The following is a 22,363-nucleotide window of genomic DNA, read 5'->3' as shown; positions in this document are numbered from 1 at the left end:
TTGAGACGGAGTTTCACTTTGTCACCCACAGTGGAGTGCTGTGGCGTCAAAGCACACAGCAACCTCAAATTCCTGGGCTTACGTGATTCTCTTGCCTCAGCCTCCTGAGTAGCTGGGACTACAGGTACCCGCCACAACGCTGGGCTATTTTTAGAGGTAGGGTCTCACTCTGGCACAAGCTGGTCTTGAACCTGTGAGCTCAAGCAATCCACCCACCTCGGCCTCCCAGAGGACTAGGATTACAGGCGTGAGCCACCTTGCTCAGCCAAAATGTGGCTTTTCATTTAGATCAAATGACTGTTCAAAATTAATGTACTCAGTTTTGATTCCAAGTCTTCTTGCATGTATGAAAAGTTAAATGCTAGTTGTTAGTGTTAACTGGCTTAGCAGAATGTCATAAAGAGATCAAATAGTTTTCTAATGCATAATTGGATGACATAAAAGGAACATCTATTAATTCCAGGAACTGTTCAATTTTTCTTTTCATATAATTCAGTGACCCAAAGTAAATCTTTTAGAAGTTTACTCTCTTGAGTAAACTGCTGAAATATCTGCGATTATTATGAATTTCATTGCAAATTCAGTTTAAAAGGTTAACATAGGATATATTGTTTAAAAAAAAATAACAACATGAACCTATCATTTGGTGGAACTCAGTATAATGCATAAAGCAAATGTTTTCACTAAATTTAAAAACTTGGGGCCATTTTGAAAGTAATTATTGTGTACATATAATGCATAATTATATTCAAACAAGCTATGATGTTAACTAATCAAAGCAGAAGCTGTAGTTGTCAAAATTTACAAATATTTTTACATACACTGAGCAAATGAACAACAAAGTAGTTGCGACAAAGCTGACATCAGCTTAAACAAAAAACAAAACAAAAAACCCTTCTCTTCACCAGGGCGGTCCTCACTGTCTCTCTGCTGCTGCCTCAGAAAGTTTCAGCTTTGGGAAGAGAATTATAAATTGGCTCAAGTAACTATAATAGTATTAACTTCCCAATGAGAGTTTTCTAACCCTGCTCACATTTTGTTTAAAATGAACTAGCAATATTTAATCTAAACATTCAACTAAGGGAGTGCCCCAAATCTTCAGCTCTTGAGTTTGCAAGAAGACATTGAAACTAATCTCTATAAAAGTGAATAAGAAATTGATTAAACGATAACTCAAACAACATGTAAGATTTCAATTCTGAAGTCTATAACTGAACATTTGGAATATTTCAATTTGTGGGAAGAATCTTTAAATTTATGTTCACATTGAAAAGAAGTGATTTTGCTACATGTAAATGTGGGTGGTAGAAATTTCAAAACATGTATAAGTATAAATAATTTGATAAATTCTGTTTAGTAAAAATATTTGTCAAATAAAGATTCTCTGAGTGAACCAAAAGATAGCACCTTGTATGATATTCTGTTGGAAAAGTTACTCATTTTAATTTTTTAAAAAGTTAAGAGTTGGCAACACTCTCAAAATCTCTGAGCATACTGCTGGTGTAGGGAGAATTTCTAATTAAAACTAATATGATCTACAGAGAAAAATCATTGGCAGAGTTACCAATTGCAAATGTTTAATCACTCTACAACTTTGAAGAATATTACAATTTAAATTTTTAAGCAAAACCCCCAAATATTTAAATTTTTAAATTAAACAAACAAAAAATGTTTTGAATAAAATACCAAATACACAGTGTTAGAGACAGATATAGTAAATAAACCTGATAAAGTACATAAATAAATAAATGATCGGATACTCTGTGTATGTTAACATATCAATATAAACAAATTTAAACTTTTTTCTTTTTATCCTGTTTATATTTTATTTAGAATAAATTTTGTCTTTTCAAATTGTTTTTAAATAAAACATTTTCACAGGTCTTCCAATAGAATAAAACATATTTTTATCCAATCAAATAATTTAAGGGATTGTAATTTTAATTCTTTAGAATGCTCTGTATTGGCCCCCAAAGTACCCTGGTGGTCACCCACCACATGCGCCCCCCACACTGCTCAGTAAATGCCAAGATTACATTCTTCTGTGGGGCATCAGCTCCGATGAACTTACTGTTGTCCCATCATAGAAAGAGTCAATAAAATTGTCTAAGAAAAATAGGGAATGCAGGTTTGGGGGGAAGACATTGACCATCATCACAAAGGTGTAATAAATTCAGGAAAAATGAAAAGGGAAACCACCCTTGTGCTCAGCTCAGAAGGCACCTGATGTGGGACCTGCCATGACGGCAACAGGGGTTTGAATCTGACTTGGGGTCAATGTCTGGGCCCTTCCAGGGTAAAATGCCAGGAGGAGGATGCATTTCAGTGGAGGTAAAACCTACACTGGCTGGTTTGGGCTTCAACAGGTGATGTCATTATCCAGCAGGTAGGTGTAAAAGAAAAGCCGGGAGGCAAAGTGGGGGTGCTCTGCTCAAACGCACGCGGATGATTCTGCGTGTCATCGTAATTCCCCCTTGACCAGGTGAAAGAATTACTGGAGAAAGTTGCCCTGAAAAAATCCATCTGGGTTCCTGTTCTCCAGCAACAATACACTGAGAACAAACTGATGGGTGAAATCGCTTTCTGTCTCGCCTGAGCTAACCGGGTCCCTTCACACACTCACCTGCTGGCAGGTGCCCTGTCACCTGGTCTCCCTGAATTCCATCAGAAAACGAATACTTTATTTCAGCTTGAAGCACCCGAGATGGTTCCTTGAGCCACAGATAATGTCAATAAGTATCTGTTGGGTGAACAGACTGGCTGGTTTTTCCGCTCTCTTTGATGGTGAAGGGGTTGGATGGAGCTCACAGGTGCCTGCATACAATTGCTCTGTCCATGGTACTGACATCACAGGATGCTGGTATATTCGGGCAGCACAGCAGGCCTCAGTGTGTGAGAATCTACATCTAGATCTGGAAACTCGTGAAATTCTACTCCTAGTGCCCACAAGGTGCAGGATGTGAGGCCGTGTTTTCTGTGTCATGGAATTTGCCAAATTAACAAGGAACAGAATCAGGACACCGTGACCTTTGTTTCAGTAAATAACTCTGCACTCCAGGTTTCCCAGATTATTACTTATTTTTGTTGCAAACGGCTCTACAAGCTGTGGAAGCCACAAAGGACAAATCTGCAAACACTTAATTTCAAATATCATGGGGAAAATAGCTGCACCTAGGATGCTGACAGAGGACAGGGTGGGTCACGTCCCTGCTAATCACTAACACCATGTCCCAGGAGTTCAAAATCTCTATCTGAAGATACAAACAGACACATTATTTGCAGGGGAAAATAACTTCTTCCCCTCACCTAGTTGATAACAAATTGCTAATTATGAGGATAAAATTACAATTAGCCATAAATGCACAAGCTATGCACTAGTTTTCCAAATTAAAAAAAAAATACTTAAAAACTCTGTGGATATTTCTCTCCTATGAAAATGGACCTTAAAAATAAAGCATGGCTGTCAAGAAAGTCCTAGGAATGCAGCTGGCTATTTCTTAACATCTTCCAGCAGAAAATGAAATCCAGACGGTTGCAACATGCAAGATTGACCTTAACGGATACAAAATTGGTCCAAGAGGATTCCCAATATTGCCCTTCTCATGCTAGCAGGGGTTGCTGTGTGCCCACAGTGACAGTTAAATGAAAAGGTAAGGCATATGAATTTCACGCACAAGCACCTGTAACATCGCTAGGAAACCCTGCTGATGTGGCTGCTTGGATTTGAAATCCACAGGGCTCACTGCAGGACAAATGAAGGTCACTGACTGACATTAAGACTGACATGGTTCACATTTCAAAGTGTCGGTGTAGATAAAATATTTCTCCTCTGTTTTCATAAGTAACTGACCTTGAACAATATGGCCAAGTAATCCATATCCTGTGGTGCAGACTTCAAAATTGGACATTGTCCCTTATCCTAACAGCTCCTTAAAACTCTCCACTGATTTCTGAATAATTCATTATTTTATTTGGTTGGCTTTTGGAAAAGTCTATTAAATTCAGAAAGAAATTTTAAAAGAAGATTATTCCATAGAAAGAGGACTTTCTGTTTGCTGCACTGCATGCCAAAGATTTACTTTTTAAGTCAGCAAACAGCTATTTAAATCTTTCTGATGCAAAGACTTGCGCTGCGCACTGCAGGAGAACTGGTCGCCTTGGCGCAGGAGTCAAGCTTGGGCCTTGCCCCGCCAGCAGCCTGCAATTCTGTGGAGCAACGAGCTTGGAGGGAGCTGTTTTTCAGCTCTTCCTAGTTTTAAAAGAGATTGCACACTGTGCAAGTTCAGCTTTTCCTTGTCTCAGTGTCTCATTTCACTGCTGTATTTTCTTTTTAACATGCAAATACACCTTCCAGCCTCATCAGATAGCCTTGCCTTTGACCATCCAAAGAAAAACAGGATGATGCAGGAGGGGTTAAGGTGCAATGAAAGAAAGCAACGTAAACCACGCACACTTTTAACCACTTCCTTGTGATCAGCTGCAATTTTTAAGTGTGTTACCCCAATGCTGTCACCAAAAAGATAGAAATCAAAATTATTTTAAGTTAATGTAGGTAAAGAATTACAGGCCATTAAGCACTACATTGAAACTCAAAGCAGGTATGGTGATCATCTTTTACACATGGTTCAGGCAAAGGATGAATTCTACTTTCTAGACGGGTTTAAATCTGCTCCCCCTTGAGATTAGATTAGATTGGGGTGGGCCCCACTTTTCAGGGAAGATTCACTCTTGGCCTAAATAGAGAGGATCACTCCCTTGTCTGGCATACAGTGTGAAGTTAGAAGATGTATCTTTGAAGTTTCCCCTTTCACCCTAAAAAGTTATAAAATTTTTATTCAGAATTTATACTCCTATTCATTATAATATAAACTTGATATACTTAATCAGTTCCAGTACATCATTTACCTTTCTCTATAATCCTATGTAAAATGGATAATTCAAAACATTTTCCACACACACATGCAGGCAGCTTCTGTCCCTGGCATATCACATTACCATATATATATACACACCGTTTGGGATTAATAGGAGAAATCTACAGCTCTGTGTGTATGAACAGGACTCCAGAGCTGCAACACACAAAAACCTTCCAGCAAGTTTCCATTACAGAAATAAAGCCACTTATTGTGACAAGTCATGTGAGAGATTCCAGTTAAATTCTGCATGAACGTGTCTGAGTTCTGACTGCGCGCCTCAGAGCCTGACGACTGGATAAAGCTATCAGGTCCCACCTGACCCAAAAATGTTAAAGAAGGATTAAGTTGATAGAAGATAGTCATTAGCAATGCCTCAAAAATTAGATGGATAAAGAACTCATAGAGTAATTACTAATCACAAAGAAATGCCAACTGTAACCAAAATTAAAATGTGAACTGACAAAAGACGCTTAAGACATAACAGCTGCGTTCAAAGGGAACAGATGAGACTAGATCCCCATTTCCTATCTCTTTTTGTTAGATGAAAGAATGCACACATACCAAAATACCACCAAATCATCCTCAAATCACTCTCCCCTAGGAGCGCTGGGAGCAAGTACAAATGGACTTTGAGATAAATCTTTGCTAATCTCCAAGCCCAAGTGGATCTTTAAAGTCTGCAATCGCGGCTGCACTGCTTCAGTAAACTGAATGAATTTTACTTTAAGACCGATTTGAAGGCAAGAAAATTATAAAGCCATTTATATCAAACAACAATGACATCAAAAACCTTTCTTTATTGGAAGAGTTGAAGGGAATTACAAGGTAGTACCACTCTTACATTTAATGCCCTGCTGGGAACTGGGTTTTAAAGAATTTATTTGGAAGGTTAAATTTTGACTATGCAAACATAGTTATTTTTTTTTCTTTAGCCTTGGAAACTGAGGAATGATGAATACAGTTGGGAAGAAGTAAGAGATGTATTACCAGGCAGCCTTCTAAGGAGCAAAGCAGGGAAAGAGTAGGGATGATTTGTTTCTTTTTTGCCAAATTACATCATGGAAATGATTTTTCTATGTTCTATGTTTTCAAATTTTACATCTAAAAATTTTTAGAAGAATAATATAAGATAGTCATTAGTAATGCCTCAAAAATTACATGGATAAAGAACTCATAGAGTAATTACTAATCACAAAGAAATGCCAACTAGGAGCAGAAATACTGTTTCCACTTGGGGAATATTACCAAGGCATGAGCCCTAAAAATGTACACGCTGTTTAAGAAAAGAAGAGTTCAAGGAGGTCTTTGGCTCTGCCTGTGCCATTTTTATATGACTTAATATTGTTATTTCTGAGTCAAACTGAGATGTCTGGAATGTATGAACCTTTCATCATTATAATTTCCACTGGAAATAGGAACCAACACAGCCAGTACAGCTGTTCTGACTTCAAGTGATCCACTTTCTGTGCTTGGCTTCAGTTCTTGTCAAGTGATCCACTTTCTGTGCTTGGCTTCAGTTCTTGCTTTCTGTTGAACCCAGTACCTTTTTGCTATAACCTCAGAGTACCATCTGACAGCTTCATCACAGGAAGATCTCACCACTGAAGCTGATAAGTAGAGGAGAATACAGGTTTGTTGCTAGAAAGGAACTGGCAGGTTCACATAAACCTCAGGATGTTCTGGCTCTCAAATAGTTCACTTTCTTCTTTAAGAGAGAGGGAACTATTTACCTCAAATGTAAACTGGAAGGACACAAGTTGTGCACCTGAATTAAATTCGAAGCCTAGAAATTTGCAATGAACCACACATCTATTATCTTATGCATCTTACTATGTACGACGGCATGTGGTTTGATAAGGACCATCACTGAAAAGCCTCTGCTTTGATTTCTGTATGTGTCAACAGACAGGACCACAAGAAGCATTTTCTCAACTGGCCAGACTGATACATAACCTGTGAACAAGGGCTATCCTTCCCTTCGGGAGTTCACAGAACATATCAGAGTCTTGTAGATGGCCCACTGAAGGTCAAAGATCTTATGCTGTTCTCTCGCTCTCTCTCTCTTTTTTTTTTTTGTGACACAGTGTTAACTTTTTTTTTTTTTTTTGACACAATCTAACTTTTTCATCTTGGATAGAATACTATTTTGTCATAGCTCACAGCAACCTCAAACTCCTGGGCTCAAGCAATTCTCTTGCCTTGGCTTCCCAAGTAGCTGGGACTACAGGAGGCCACCACAACACCCGGCTATTTTTACAGACGGGGTCTCACTCTGGCTCAGGCTGGACTTAAACCTGTGAGCTCAGGCAATCCACCTGCCCTGGCCTCCCAAATGCCATGATTACAGACGTGAACCACTGTGCTTGGCCCTTATGCTATTCTCTTAAGGCTAAAAAGTTAGCTTTATAGCATTGAGGCTCCCTGAATTATTATTCAAAAGGTAGATGAAAGAGATATCTATCTGTTCTTACACAAAAGCATATGTTTGTAAACACACAAATAAAATTATTACCTTGCATTAGTATAAGGAGTACACAGAAAAGATATTTATAGATAAATTGAACTCTCCTCCAATTTTAATCTATTATATGGTTAATTGTGTCTAACTTGATTAATGAAGTATGATTTATACACATATAAAAAAAGATCAGAAAATATTAATAGAAACCAAAAACCTTTTGATTTCAAATCTTGATTTATCAATAAGAAGATATAATATTTTAAAATAAAGCCCAATGGAATATGTTTCAATATAAATTCAGAAGTCAGTAAACCTCACATTAATAAAGGACACACTGATATGAATAATGAAAAAAGTAATTACTGAGGTTGGGTTTGTTTTATAGTCTTCCTAAAGCTTTTGTACTAATTTGAAAAAGTTTTGCATTATTCTCTCACAATAAATAAATGCAAATAAGCAAATGAGAAATGCTCAAACTCACAAATAACAATGAAAAAGATAAATACCAATGATAAAAATAATCTTCATCAAATGGCCAATGATTAAAATTATGAACATAGTCAATGCTGGGAAAGACGCATGAGAAGCCCTCTCCATCACGGGCAATCAGAATCTAGCCTGGTGCCCCTAACAATATCTATTAATGTTAACCTATTTGCATTTCTATGACTGTGTTCTTAGATTCAAAGCATAAAGTCAATGATTTCTGTGAAAAAATATGGCTTTCAATCTTAGCTTTAAAAAGAAAACCTAGAAATAACCTAAAAGATCAACAATAGAAAATAGTAAGAGAATATTCCCAGATGACAAAATCTTAGGTATCTATCTGAAGAAAATTGTTTTCATTGAATAGTTCATAGCAGAGAAATCTTATCATGATGTCACGAAAATGGAAAAAGCAAGATACAAAACTAGGCATACTGTATAATTACATCCCAGGGCACACAGACGTATGCAAATATTCAGGCATGTCAAGATACGGGAAAGAATAAAACCAAAATTTTACTAACCACAAAGGTAAAAATAATTTTTAACATTTTTCTAGTTTATTATGAGTGAACTTTTCCCCTAAGTCAAAAATACAACACGCAGTACTCTGCAAACCTGCCACATCTTCAGGCACGAACCACCAACGTAAGACAAACAGTCCTTTTCTCTGACCTGGAGCCCGTCCCTCTGCAACCTCACACAGGAAGGGACCTCACTCAATCAAATGATCGGTTACACACACACTTAAATGCAACTGAATATAATGGTCTATTTACAAAATTCCCAACAGTAATGATATAACCAACCATCTCCACCTTTTCTTTCCGTCCTTTTATTCACTGGGATGAGAAATAACCATGACCCAAACTAGCTAAACGCTTTCATTTTGGATGTTAGGAGATTGTGTGAAGCCCCAACATAAATACATCGTACAGACAAACATGTGGAATAACTGAAGTATAAGGAAAAGACATTTTAAAAATAAATGCATGGCCTACCTAGTCCAAGAATAGATGGTGCACATAAATTGTTATTCTATTTCCAATGTTACCATCGCATTTTAATTTTATTTTAGAACTCACTGATTTGGATGAGTTTACATTTTATATTTAAATGCATGAGTTCACATTTTAATATTAGCTGACTATTTTTAGTTATGTCATCTCACATATCTTAGGACCTAATTGACTACTGATTAAAATAATTGATATTTTAAATAGTTTCATACACAAATTGAGCGTACAACGTAAAATGAAGCAGACGCTCCTCGGGAAAGAGAGGTCGCTGAGAAGATAGTGTCAGGGCCACGAGCAGCAAAGGTTGACCTGGTTTTCAGGTCCTTACCTGACGTCTGTGCACGTTATGCAAGAGATGTCTCGACTGTTGGTTGTGATCAGGTTCAGAGCTACTGAGGTGTCCTTGTTGGAGGTTGGGTGTGCTCCACATTTAAAGAAAAATTCCTGAAAGAATGAGAAATACCATAACACACATGGATCCTGGCTTCCCATCTTCCCCTCTCTAAATATTTCTACAGTGCATATTTCTTCTCTTTGGGCAAGAGAAGAAATCTATTATTGGCTGTGATGCAATAATAAATCAATGTCAAATATTTTGAGGGCCCGTGTGTTAAACTGGTCAATGATTCCCTTCTAGAAGGGTCCCCCTGTCTATGCTAGTCATCTCTTCCTTTGCTCTTTAAACCAGGGAATGGGAAACATACCCCATGCTCCTACTTTAGCAATGCCCCTGGATAACAAGTGAGTCTAGAAGAAGAACAGCATGTGGATGCAGGAGGAAGCCAAAAATAGCATCTCATAAATGAAGAAAGGGAGACCCGGAGCCACGGAGTGATTTACCTGAGGTCAAACAAGCAGAGACGAAGCCAGGAAGGAACCCAAGCTTCCTAAAGGGAAATCTAGTGCTTTTTATCCACTATCATGACACAGCGGATCATTTAGCAGTGCAGAAATCTAAAGAACCCTGCTATAAATAAGCACACCAGCACACAGGGACTTCTAGTGCACACAGGAGAGCAGCGGAGTATGACTCTCCCTGGCCTGTTTGGAGCTTGCCCCTCTCCTGCCTCTCCTCAGCATGGAGACTTCCCTGGGGCACTCAGCACACCCCTTCTTCTGCACCACACCAGGCAGCTAGGACTGCCTGAATCCCGTCCCTCACTCCCTCTTATTCTTTCCCCAGCTATGTCCCGCAACATACTCCTTCATTTAGCTTTTTGAATAGGTCACCATTTTATTGATAATAATCTCCCTTCTTAACCAAAAAACTTGTTTTTATTTTTCTTCACTTCTTTCCTTTCCAATTTCTATGTGTGTTCTCACATCTCTTCTTTCCATTCACCAAGGCATTTGGCCAGTACTGCTCTGCTTCTTGTCAGTCTTCCATGACACTAACATCCAGAAAGCAACACTTTCTGCTACTGCAAAAAAGTTATACAAATATTGTACGGAGAGTAGAAGCAGGTGTGATCACAGCACCTGCTCCTAACTCCATTCACATGTAACTACCTGGAAGGTAGAAAGTATTTTCCTTTTAAACACCTGATGTCAACAAACTTTTATGTGAAGTGCCAGATATTAAATGCTTTTGATTTGGGGGACTATACGGTCTTCATCACACTTCTGAACTTGCTGTTGTAGTCCCAAAGCAGCCATAGACAAAATGTAAATGGTGGGTGTGGCTTTGTGCTAATAAAACTTTATTTACAAAAGTGAGTGGCAAGTTGGATTTTGCCTGAAGGCCATAGTTTGTCCAATCTGAACTGTCTGTGGAATGCTTGATTCATATCTGCATCCTAACAGTGCCTCGCATAGCAAAGGCACTTGATACAGGTTTTAAAAAGACTTATTTAATCAATGCTTGGTTGTGCCCTTATACATTTGACAGCACCATTTAATTTATTCATTTCCTACTTACCATCTTATTCACCTTCCTATCTTCTGACAGATGATACCGTGAGCAACACTGGAACGTCTCCACAGTGTGCATCAGAGCTCCCGGGAGAGGGAGGCACCAGGTTTTAAAGTAGAGACTGCTAAGCACTACCCAGAGCCTCTAAATTCTGGGGTTTGGTCAAGGATTTGCATTTCTAACAAGGTTCCAGGTGATGTTGTTACCACCATTCTGGGAACCACATTGCGAGAACCTTTGAGTTACATCAACCTTAGTGTCAAAGTGAGTAAACTTTGTTCTCTCAGAAAACTAAAGCTATAATGATCTTGCTTACTATATCTGGAAATAAGGCCACATCTCAATTAAAATATGACATTTTTTTCAAAACTCTTGAGTGTGCCATTTTAAAGAGAAGTGTTCCAAAGTCAGGAATTTGGAATCCAGGCTGATCTTCATTACTAGTTTCCAACCAATCCCATGTGCTATATAACTGCTAACTAACTAGAACCTACCCTACCTGGGAGCAGCAGATTAGCCAACACGCCCACCTGCAGTCCTCAACCATAGATGAGAGCCTATCGAGAGTCTTGCTAAAATAGATGGGATGTCCAGTGTGTGTGCAGAGCCCAGGGCCAGGTGTGTCTAGAGCAGTGGTTCTCAACCTGTGGGTCGTGACCCCTTTGTAACATTGAAAATACATCCTGCATACAGATATTTACGTTACGATTCATAACAGTAGCAAAATTATAGTTATGAAGTAGCAATGAAAATAATTCTATGGTTGGGGGTCACCGTAACATGAGGAACTGTATTAAAGGGTCGCAGTATTAGGAGGTTGAGAACCACTGGTCTAGAGAATTCTGCCCCGGGCCCAGGTCCTTCCCTGGGGCAGCAGGGAAGTCATGCTGCCTGCTTTTTTTCCCTCTGAACGTGTATGCCATCTTTTTTACTCAATCTTTTGAAATGCTACAAATCCAGTCCTCCAAAGCAGTTCAAGGGTAGTGAGAGAAAGATTTAAAACAATTCCCTACCACTAAAACAAAAAGTTTGAAGGACATGACCGAACCTTATGAAATGCATTAAGCTAGCTACAACTGCTTTTTGCAGACATGAAAAAAAAGTCCTCATTCATAATATAAAGTAATTCCTCCAGAATAGCTGAGTTAGCTGGACTATTGAGAAGGTATTTCATATATAGATAAATAGATAGAAAGCATTTATATTTTTTCTTAGCTTGCAGAAAGCTACTGGTAGACATTCAGCTAACAAATCACAAATTGTTCTAACACTAGATAAAATTCAGCCAGATAAAAGCTTTTTTATTGGGGGTGGATGTTTATAGATAATGGACTAAGAAGTCACAGATATTTGGAAAAATCCAGTAATTCATATGGTGTGATAAAACTGAAATATGAATTATCAGCTCTGTATATTAAATATGTATGTCTCATCAGTGAATTTCAGTGCTTTCTCCACCAGTTTTTATGACAGAAGGTTTTCTATTATTCCACAGTACTCGAGTAATTGACAAAAACTCTGAAGGATCCGAGATGTTACCCAGTTTGAAAGCTAACAAGAAAGCCCGCCACAGTATAACGGATGCTGGTGAAAGATGAGAGACTCCCAGATCAGAGACCAAGGACTCTGGAGCTCAGAGCACAGGCAGAAGGAAGCATCCGCCTCATATTAACTCAGCTCCGGCACCGCGTCCCTTAGGCTGGATGCTGATGGACCAAGCCTGACGCTGCATGTGCAGTGGGTCTGCATGGGGTCTGCATCACAGCTGAGGACCCTGCTGAAGGACACCAAGTCTCTTATTGGTAGGGAAGCCCTCCTTTTGTCCTGAAAGGAGACGCTGTCTTTACTATACTGAATAATAAGCATCTCTGCCCGGTGATCTGGAGCGACATTATCTCTACCTTCCAGGGTCATTTGCTATCATCTTTCTTGAAAAGATAGTCCAGAGCAAAGAGAAGGTCGTGCCGCTCTCACAGGACAAGCAGACACATGAGGACGACAGGAGCACCATCTCCCAGTGGTCACAGTCCCTTTGTCACAGGCCAACTGGCAGAGGGACCTGGTCATTTTCTCCGCTATACAATCAGTGGGCTAGGATTTTCCAAGTTTTTCTGACATTTCCATTTGCATTCAAAACAACAATAAAGCAGAACAAAACAGAAGTTAGAAGAGTCTTTTTCCACAATTCTCCCTTGGGTATCTGAGAGAGTTTGCTTACACTGGGGTGTCGTCTCACAGTTGCTTGATTCTTTGGGCTAAGTGTCTATGAATTCTGCTTTTCTCTGTTTTGTTTCTCCTAATTATTCAGGATAAAAAATCAAGGAAGCCAAGGCTGGCAAAGTCTTCTCGCTGGAGTCCATGCAGGCTGGACAGAGAGCTGACAGCACTGTGAAGACATCTGGGCACAGCAGGGCCCCGGCAAACATCTCCAGCCAGGCTCAGTGACAGCGACGATGCCTGAGGACCAGGCTGCCCTGGTTCCAGTGGGAGTGGAGGCTGGGAGAGAAGTTGCTTCTAGGTGGCTAAGGAAACACTCCCTATTGGGAGCAGCAGGGAGGATGTCCTGTCTCCCAGGAGGACGCTGTCAATTCTAGTGAGACCAGTCAAGAATCCTCTGCTGAGGGTAAACTGTCTTAGAAAGGGGCCCAGCCCACCCTGGGGAAATGCCAGTTCACAGACGCATCAGCTATGAAAAAGAAAAATAACAAGTCTTGTTAAATTCAATGATTCTTCCATCTAACCAGGAGCTGTACTTCCCACTGGCAAGCTCACTTCATTTGGTTCCGTAGGCTCACTTCTGAGAAACCTTAATTTGCTAGGGAGCTACACTCTGTGACAGTAACTGGTCTGCTGCTTTTGTTTTCTTTTCAAATGATAGTCTCAACTATTGTTTTTAAACACCTGAAGAAAACAAAGCCTTAGAAAATGTGCTTGGCTTTATAACGTGGCACTGTTAAACACTGTGTAAGCATTTCCCTCATGAGTGTCAAGCCTGAGATACCTGCACACATATTCCTTAGGTTCTCAGAAACTGAACTCGTATTTCTACCATTTCTTTGGATAAGGTTCTTATATTTTGCCACAAGTCACATGTCCTCATTCAGGTCTAATTTGGGTCAGACCCACTGACACAGAGGGCCCCCAACACATCAGCTCCACTGTCTGCAGCACCTGGGAAGACACCCCCTTTCTGAGACTCCACTTGGACACCCGTGATTCATGAGCAATGCCGCTCACACACAAGAGGAAAACCTATAGCAACAAGCAGAATAAATAACCAGTAAAATCTGAAAATTAAGTCAATACCAAGAGCCCAACTGTATAAAAGCTTTCAGAATTAAAAGCTAATTAGTCAGCTTCATATAAAATTTGTTAGATTCCAATTACTATGGAAATGGCTGACAAGTGGCTTAAAAGTCCTCCTTGTCCCGGGACCCATGGATCTTCTAATAGCTTTTATTGAACATTCTAAAGTTAAACTTTTTTTACAGGTATTGTTTTGCAATTATGTTTTCCAAATAAAGTGCTGTATCTCTTTACAAAGAGTCAGATCCCATTCCAGCTTTTAGTCCTTCTACCTAATATTCCCCCCAATAAAACGATCTTTCTCTTGATAAAGTGGAAAGGTCACACACTAAGGAGGGGGCAATGGGTGGGTGGTTTGTGCATAAAAATAACGGTGGGGCTATTTTCAGGCTCAGGGGCTAGTAGCAAACAGGGGCCCCACCAGGTATAAAGCTCAGCTCCGGGAACTGAGTACTGAGACGTGGTTACAAGGGTGGAGGAAACACACAGGACCCAAATGGAGGAAGAAGCCACCCTGAGACTGGCCTGATGGGAGGCAGCAGCCGCCCAGGGCTGGGAACCATGGGAGAAGGTGGTGGGGTCACCACAGCTGTATCTGGTGGGAGCGGGGACAGCACATGAGATGCAGCCACCACCAGGATGCCATGTGAGAGACAGAGGGCGCCTCCCTGGCATCTGCCCCTCCCTGCCCTCTGTCTCCTGCCACAACAGCCCTGACATGCAGAGCAGAGAGGGGCAGTGAGAGGCGGTGTGGGTCTGAGAGCCACAGGCAGGTGGCTGCCACCCCATCATGAGGCAGATCCAGTCTGTGAAATCAAACATCCCCAGGTGTCACTCTTTGTTAGTGGTGACATTCTAATTAGACTCCTCAAAAGAAAAAAAGAGACAGATTTAGATACTGCTCTATAAAATGTATTAACGATACACAAATACCTGGTCTGTGTTTGGAGCCTAAACTCAACTAAACCTGTCCAGAGACAATCCAGCCAAATGCTGTGATGAGATTAACTGACGGTGTAGGGCATGGTCCCTACTTAGGAGACAAACCAGTAATAAGCATCGTACGTCTATATTAAAGTTCTCACAGTTACCAAGTTAAGACAGACAACCTGTCACTTCCAATCCATCTAAATGTCTCTCTCAGACCTAAAACCCTGTCTGGAGCTCACACAGATGTTCTCTCCTCAGAAACTGCCCGGCTGGAACCGTTCCTTATTTGGTCAGAGAGAGATCCTTTTGTTAGAAACAACTATTTCAAACTAGTTTAATTCTTATTCCACATTCTGAAGTTTCATTATTTATGTTAATAGTAAAGTCTTCATTTTCTTCAGGTTGTGACATGCCAGAGAAAGCACAGCTGCAACCCTGCCTGGGCTGCAGACGGAGCCTTCACAGCCCGTCTTGAGACTTCACCGTCCTCCTCAGCCCGTGAATCAAAATGTGGGTCTTACCTGGTGCTATATAAACCCAGAAACTCATTATATCAGCCCTGAAGTGGAACTACTATGCAGATTGTTGGACTGTGTAATGTGTACAGGCTTTGTTAATTTAACAATGCCAGTTCTAAAATGAGGTTTCATCTAGTCAAATCAAGTCTAAAAAGTTAATGAGTCTGCTATCAAGTTCAATAACAAGTTTGTTTTCTCTCAGTAAGATGTTAACAAAGCCTCTGAATGATGTGTAATGTTTATCAGGAGAAAAAACATCAATATACCCTCCCCCCCCAAAGCAAAACCATGTTGAATCCTGGCTGAGACAGAGCCCATATGAGGCTCCCTCACCACCCCATGACCATCAGCACCATGAGAAGCTGAACTGCCTCCTCCAAGGCCCTCTGCTCACTGACAAGGGCACGATTATGTGTGTCTGAACACAAAGACACACAGACACACCCTCCCCCCTCCGGAAGGTAAGCTCTAAGCCAGGTCACTGGACACGGGAGGAAGAAAGTCCAGCCTCACAGACCCAGCACATGGTCCTCTGATTTCACCAGCATGCCAGGCCTAGTAGCATTGTTATTTTGATATTAATACAGTTATTGTTATATTTTAGAAGTATTTTAAAATTTTTTCTTATTACCAAATAAAGTTGAAAGTATAAACCAGGCCTGTAACACAGGCCCTTGCTTAACAGGTAACAACAACAAAAAAAAGTTCTGTAATCCAAAGGCTCTGAAAACTCAAAATTTTTTATTTTTCTCTAAACTTGGCACTAAATTTATGGTAAAATCTAACTGACTTAATAATAATTCTTACATAAATTATTTTTAGCCTATACTTTTCCCTCTTAGAGTTCATATATTTCACTGGAAATTAATATATTTTTTAAATGATCCAACATAGATACTCCTGGAGATAATTTCAAGGTTAAAATGCATGAATTGCATAATCTTTCTAAAATATAAAAATTTCTGAATTCAAAGCACTTCTTATCCCCAGGGTAACAGATAAGCAATTATAGTCCTGGAACATAAAATTATCTAATACTTTTGCTAATCCAGCAGGACAATCCTTGACGTATAGTACTATAATACGACTTTTAATTCAGTTTTTATATACATTAAATGTATACACATATAAATTCATATGTATTTCCTACATTTCCCTTTAATGACAGACATAAACAACTAAATGATATTTGATAGTAGATGTTTTCAAGAATTGAACTTAAAACAGACACTGACAAATGTAATAACCCCTATCTTCCCCTTCTATGCCTGTAAGTTCTTTGATGTTCCTATGACCAGAAGTTTATTCCAGGTGTAATTCCACTCAATCATAATTTAATATTTATTAAGAATAAAGAGGGAGGTTGTTAGCATGGATAGTAGATATTTGCATTGATTCCAGAAGAGTAAAAAAGTTTTACAGTTTATTAAGACAAGAAAATAAATATCCTCATTCTAGCTCAAAAGAATTATTCCTCTCTTTCCCTCCCTGGCCCAGCGTAAACAGGCAGCTCTGGCCTAATCAGTGAGCTTGCCAACAGTCCCTCCGCGTGACCACATGGGTATAGATACGACGCCAGTGCTCAGAGGAGACTGTGGGAGAGTCTGCAATGCCATCATTTGTGCCTGTGCTCTCAGCTTTGCTCACGGCTTTCCCTCAGCAGGGTCTCCTCCTGCCGTCCCACCCATTTCACCTTTCAACCCCCTGGGTGACCTTTAGGCCTCCCCATATGTATTACTAGCCCTGAGGCCTTCTCTGATTCTGCAGGGCTGGGGGAGAGACATCTCTGAACCAGCCCCCTGCAGCCCTGGCTCTAGAGTGGTGACATCACCAGTCTGTCCATGTGCAAGGGGCTCAATGAACAAAGTCTGTCCACTTACTTGAAGAGCACAGGAGAACTCACTAGGGTATAGGATCATACCAGGGAGCAACAGATACCTCCACTGCTGGGAATCAAGCAAATGACTCTGTTCTTTCCCCCCTCTGGTTAGTCTGTGCCTTCCCCTTAACTTCTGTTCCTGTTGTTGAATCTACAGAGCTGCCCCCCGCCTCCCTGCTCCCAGGAGCAAGTGGGGGCAGGAGATATTGCCACTTTTCTCTCACAGCCTGAGGCTGAGAAATACAGCAACTTTGACTTCAAGTGTCCAGTCTGGGCAAGGAAAACTGCAAGAGAAACACACCTTTTGGTAGCAATAATTCACAAAATGATAATATAACTTCTTTTTGGCTACAAGCAAGGAGAAATATTGAGCAATAAAAACACCCAAGCTTTAAAACATTTTAAATGACTTCAGACTTGGAATCTAAACTTTTTTCTCTCAAAAGTCCTTGTTTCTTTAGCAAGCAGAATTTAAAGCTTCTTTTTATTCTTGTCTTCTTTACTGCAGGAAGCTCAGGCAGCCATAAACACTCCACTCCAGACGAAAGTGGCAAAGGCAAGTGGGTTATATCCCTCACACCTTCCCACATTTTCTCTTTACTTCATTTTCTCATTAAAAAAGGACAGAAATAAAATGTAATTTGTGAATTTACCTAGGAACTAGACACAGGAAAACTAAGATAAATACAACTAGGAAATAAATGTTACATGGAGTGTTTTTTTTTTTGTCTGCCGGTATAATCAACTACAAATAGGAGAATTAAAAATTCAGCCATCCATTCTATTTATGCAAAATATATACAGATGATTATTATGCGAGTATGTGTTATGTACACTTGGCTCTTGGTATCTATTTAGCATTGGTTCCAGGGCCCGCCACAGGTACCAAAATCCTCAGATGCTTGAGTCCCTTTTATAAAATGGTATAGTATTTGCATATAACCTACAGTCTCCCTTATATCCAGGTTACTTATAATACCTAATACAATGTAAATGCTATGTAAATAGTTGTAATACTGTACTGGCTTTTGAATTTATATAAGTTTTTATTATTGTATTGTATATCTTTTAACATTTTTAAAAGACATTTTGATCTACAGTTGGTTGACTGTGGATGTGAAACCCAGGGACAGGGAAGGCCAATTGTGTTTTATATATATACTATGTACATATATCCATATTTTTCCATTGACTGGCCAATGTCAGAGTCAAATTGATTAATACCTCATCTATAATAAGTTAAAGAATACAGAGAAGCATCATGATTTTTGAGTCATGACTGTGCCATTCACATAATTTATTTATATAAATATCTTTTATATTATGTCTTTTATGTTACATGTCTTCATATATCTCTCCCAGATTTTTTGAGAACTACATGCCATGTTACAAAGAATAAGACAGTCTTGGGCCTAAGAGATCACATAGCCCAGTAAGTAAGAACCATGTAAAATAAGGACCACATGGAATGGACAGAGGGAACATCTCTCCTCATCACCAGCCTTCTCATTATGAAACTTGGAAAATTCTCCGAGCTGGCATCTATGCATGTAGTCTGTGTGTGAGTCCAAGTCTTGCGGACAGTGCCAAGCCACTCCCAGAGGGATCAGACAGTGGCCCTGGGCCTCCCCAAGTGCTGTGGGAGAAGTCAGTTCCTCCTCTGGGAAGATTTTTTTTTTTTTAATCTAAAGAAATAATTAGGACACAGCAAAGTGCTTCAATCAGGCCATATTTAATTTGAGAATATAATTTAAGAATTTTAAAATTTAATGAAAATATAAGTAAAAAGAAAAGCAGAGGCAGAGGAAACCTACTAATAAAGTGGAAATCATGAGTGAAAAGCTCAGAGTCATGAATGTGGGTGTGAGGACATCAACAGGACATCGTAAACAGAGAGAAGAACCAAAGATGGAGCCGAAGTGATTTTCCTGGGGCAAACTCATGGACATTTCTAAGCTACCCAAATGAACACGAATCTCAGAATAAGATAAAACAACTTCCTAATTCACATGAAGAAACTTGTATACTTTTAGTTTAGAAGGCCAATAAAGCTATTAGACAAGTAAATTATATTTCAATTTGCTAAATAATGATACAAAAATTCAAAATAGTTATCTACAAATTAAACATGACATTGTATTAAAATATAAACACACTCTGAACATTTGATTACTTAAGGAATAGTTGTTGAGCATCATCTCTGTGCTAGATAATATTCTAGATGCCAAACATAGTGGTAAAAAAAAAACAGTCAAGGTGCAGAGATTCTAGGATGGAAACACAATAACCAGTAAGAAATAAGTATGTGATATATTTCTAGGAACTTAAGAAGGCAGAGTAGGAGTGAAAATATATTTCAAAGTGTAAGGATACCTTAATCTCTGCATTATTTATCAATTTAATTCATACCATCCAAAACTTAAAGGGGACATATACAACTATGTCATTGGTAAACTCAAATCACTTGATTAAACTTAAAAGCTACTCCTAATAAAATAGTACATAATTTTTTTTTAATTAGTTACTGGCTCGGTGCTCATGCTCAGTGGTTATGGTGCCAACCACATACACTGAGGCTAGCAGGTTCAAACCCAGCCAAGGCCAGCTAAACAACAATGACAACTGCAACAAAAAGTAGCTGGGTGTTGTGACGAGCACCTGTAGTCTCAGATACTTGGGAGGCTGAGGCAAGAGAATTGCTTGAGCCCAAGAGTTTGAGGTTGCTGTGAGCTGTGACGCCACAGCACTCTACCCAGGGCAACATAGTGAGACTCTGTCTCAAAAAAAAAAAGAAAGAAAGAAAAGAAAAATTAGCTACTGATTAATATATATATATACACGCACACACACACACACATACATATATGATAAATAAAAGTTACCATAAATTTAATGAAATCACTTGTGAAAAATTTATAATAATCAGGTAGTAAATGAAAATGCCCACCAGTAGTGCTATTATCTATTGTTGAGTAAGAAAACAGAACATACATCAGGAATGTTAAAAAAAGACACCTTTAGTTTCAGATGACATGATGGCATACCTAAGAAACCCAAAAGGTTCAATGAAAAACTATTAAAATTAATGAGAAAACTTTGTTAAGTGGCTGGATGCAGACTACTTAATAAATAAATGATTTTCTTCATAATAGCAAAATCTAGGAAGCAATGGAGTATTTAAAAAATCTCATTCCTAATATTGACAAAAGCTGTGAAATAGGGATACATTTATTTAACAAGAAAGGCAAAAGATCTACTGTAAGTATTTTAAAATAAAGGCCTGAGTAAGTGAAGAGGCAATGTATTCTGAATATAAGGAGTTATAATCATTTAAATAGTAGTGTCTGGATTTAGATATAATTTTGGTGCAAGTCACATTGGAATGCCAGGTGGAATTTTTGGAGGAGGAGAGTGAGGAAGATTGGACATAAATATTTTTTAAAAATAATATGAAAAATAAATGTGTGAGAATTTACAAGACACTTTCAAATAATGAGAGCAACACTCTTAGAAATTATAACTTGTTACACTCTGTTAAGCTGTTATAAGGCAAAAAATACATAGTAGTTGCATAGAAATACAGAAATGGTCTAATGGAAAAGAACAGAGAATTAAGAAATACTTGTAAGTATATATAACATAAAATATGACAAAGTTGGCATTTCCACTCAATGGGACAAGGATGGGTTATTGAATAAATGGTGGGGATACAACTGAATAGCCCAGAGTTGGGGTGAATGGGATGTTACTCATCATTGCAGAAAAGAATTTCAGATGGATTAAATGTCTGCATGTTAAAATAAAACACAAAAATTCTAATAAAATATTAGAACATACAGGTGGCATTCATATAAACGTCCAATGGCTGCAGTGGGACACTCTTCTTTAGAAAAACATAAACTGAGTGTCCCTAAATAATAGAAAATGTTCTGTGTTTAAAAAAATTCTGAATGTCAAAAGACAAAAAAATGTTTACAGAATTTACTGTAGACCAAGGGTTGATACACCTACTTATAAAAGTATTTTGAGAGCGTGCAGTGTAGCAAACAGCAGGAGTCACCTTTAACAATAACTTTGAATTACATTTTCCAATTTAAAGATAAAAACTGGTTGAATGGATAAAAGTACTTGACCCAACTATATGCTTCCTACAAGAAATTCACTTTACCTATAGAAACATACAGTCTGAGAGTTAAGCGATAGATAAAGATATCTCATGCAAATCAAAATCGAAAGTGAGCGAGAGAAGCTATAATTATGTCACAAAGGATTTTAGGTCAAAAATTCCAAAAGAGACAAAGAAGGTCATAATGTGCTGACAAAGGAATCAATTCCAGAAAAGAGTATAACAACTGGAGCAGTGAGATACATAAAGCAATATTAGCAGATCTAAAGGGAGAGACAGACTCCAGTACCATAGTAGTTGGGGCTTTCAACACCCCACTCACAGCATTAGACAGACCATTTAGACAGCAAATCAGCAAAAAGGCCTTGGGTTTAAACTGCACTTCAAATCAAACAGGCATAACAGACATCTACAGAACATTTTATAAAGCTGCAGAATATGAATTCTCCAATATCTGCAGAATATGAATTCTTCTTATCAGTACATGGAACAATCTCCAGGATAAACCAGATGTTAGGACACAAAACAAGTCTCAACAAATTATTAAAAATCAAAATCACATGGAATATCTTCCACAATAGAATAAACTAGAAATTAACACCAAGAGTGATTCTGGAAACTGTACACACACATAGGAATTAAACAACATGCTTCTGGATGATCATGATGTGTGAAAATCGCATGTCACTGTTGCTTATAATTAGCAGTTCTCTGACTACTGTAAAGTTAAGCATCTTTTTTATGTTATTAGTCTTTTTCATTTTTTCTTATTTATTATCTAATATTCTTTGTTCTTTTTTTTTTTTTTTT

The 22,363-nt window shown here is 38.7% G+C and overlaps 1 protein-coding gene across 1 annotated transcript in view; it reads right to left on the bottom strand.

Moving 5' to 3' along the window:
- PRKN (parkin RBR E3 ubiquitin protein ligase) overlaps nucleotides 1–22,363 on the bottom strand; it is a 1,208,049-nt gene that overhangs the window by 516,557 nt on the left and 669,129 nt on the right. The window contains exon 6 of the mRNA XM_023514609.1: nucleotides 9,211–9,326. Within this exon, the coding sequence (XP_023370377.1) occupies nucleotides 9,211–9,326 (116 nt within the window). The remainder of the gene's footprint in view (nucleotides 1–9,210; nucleotides 9,327–22,363) is intronic.

The sequence above is a fragment of the Otolemur garnettii genome, unplaced genomic scaffold (assembly GCF_000181295.1).
Source record: "Otolemur garnettii isolate 467f Iridium unplaced genomic scaffold, OtoGar3 scaffold00056, whole genome shotgun sequence".
Lineage (NCBI taxonomy): Eukaryota > Metazoa > Chordata > Mammalia > Primates > Galagidae > Otolemur > Otolemur garnettii.
The sequence above is the reverse complement of the archived record's forward strand: the minus strand, read 5'-3'. Positions and strand labels throughout refer to the sequence as shown.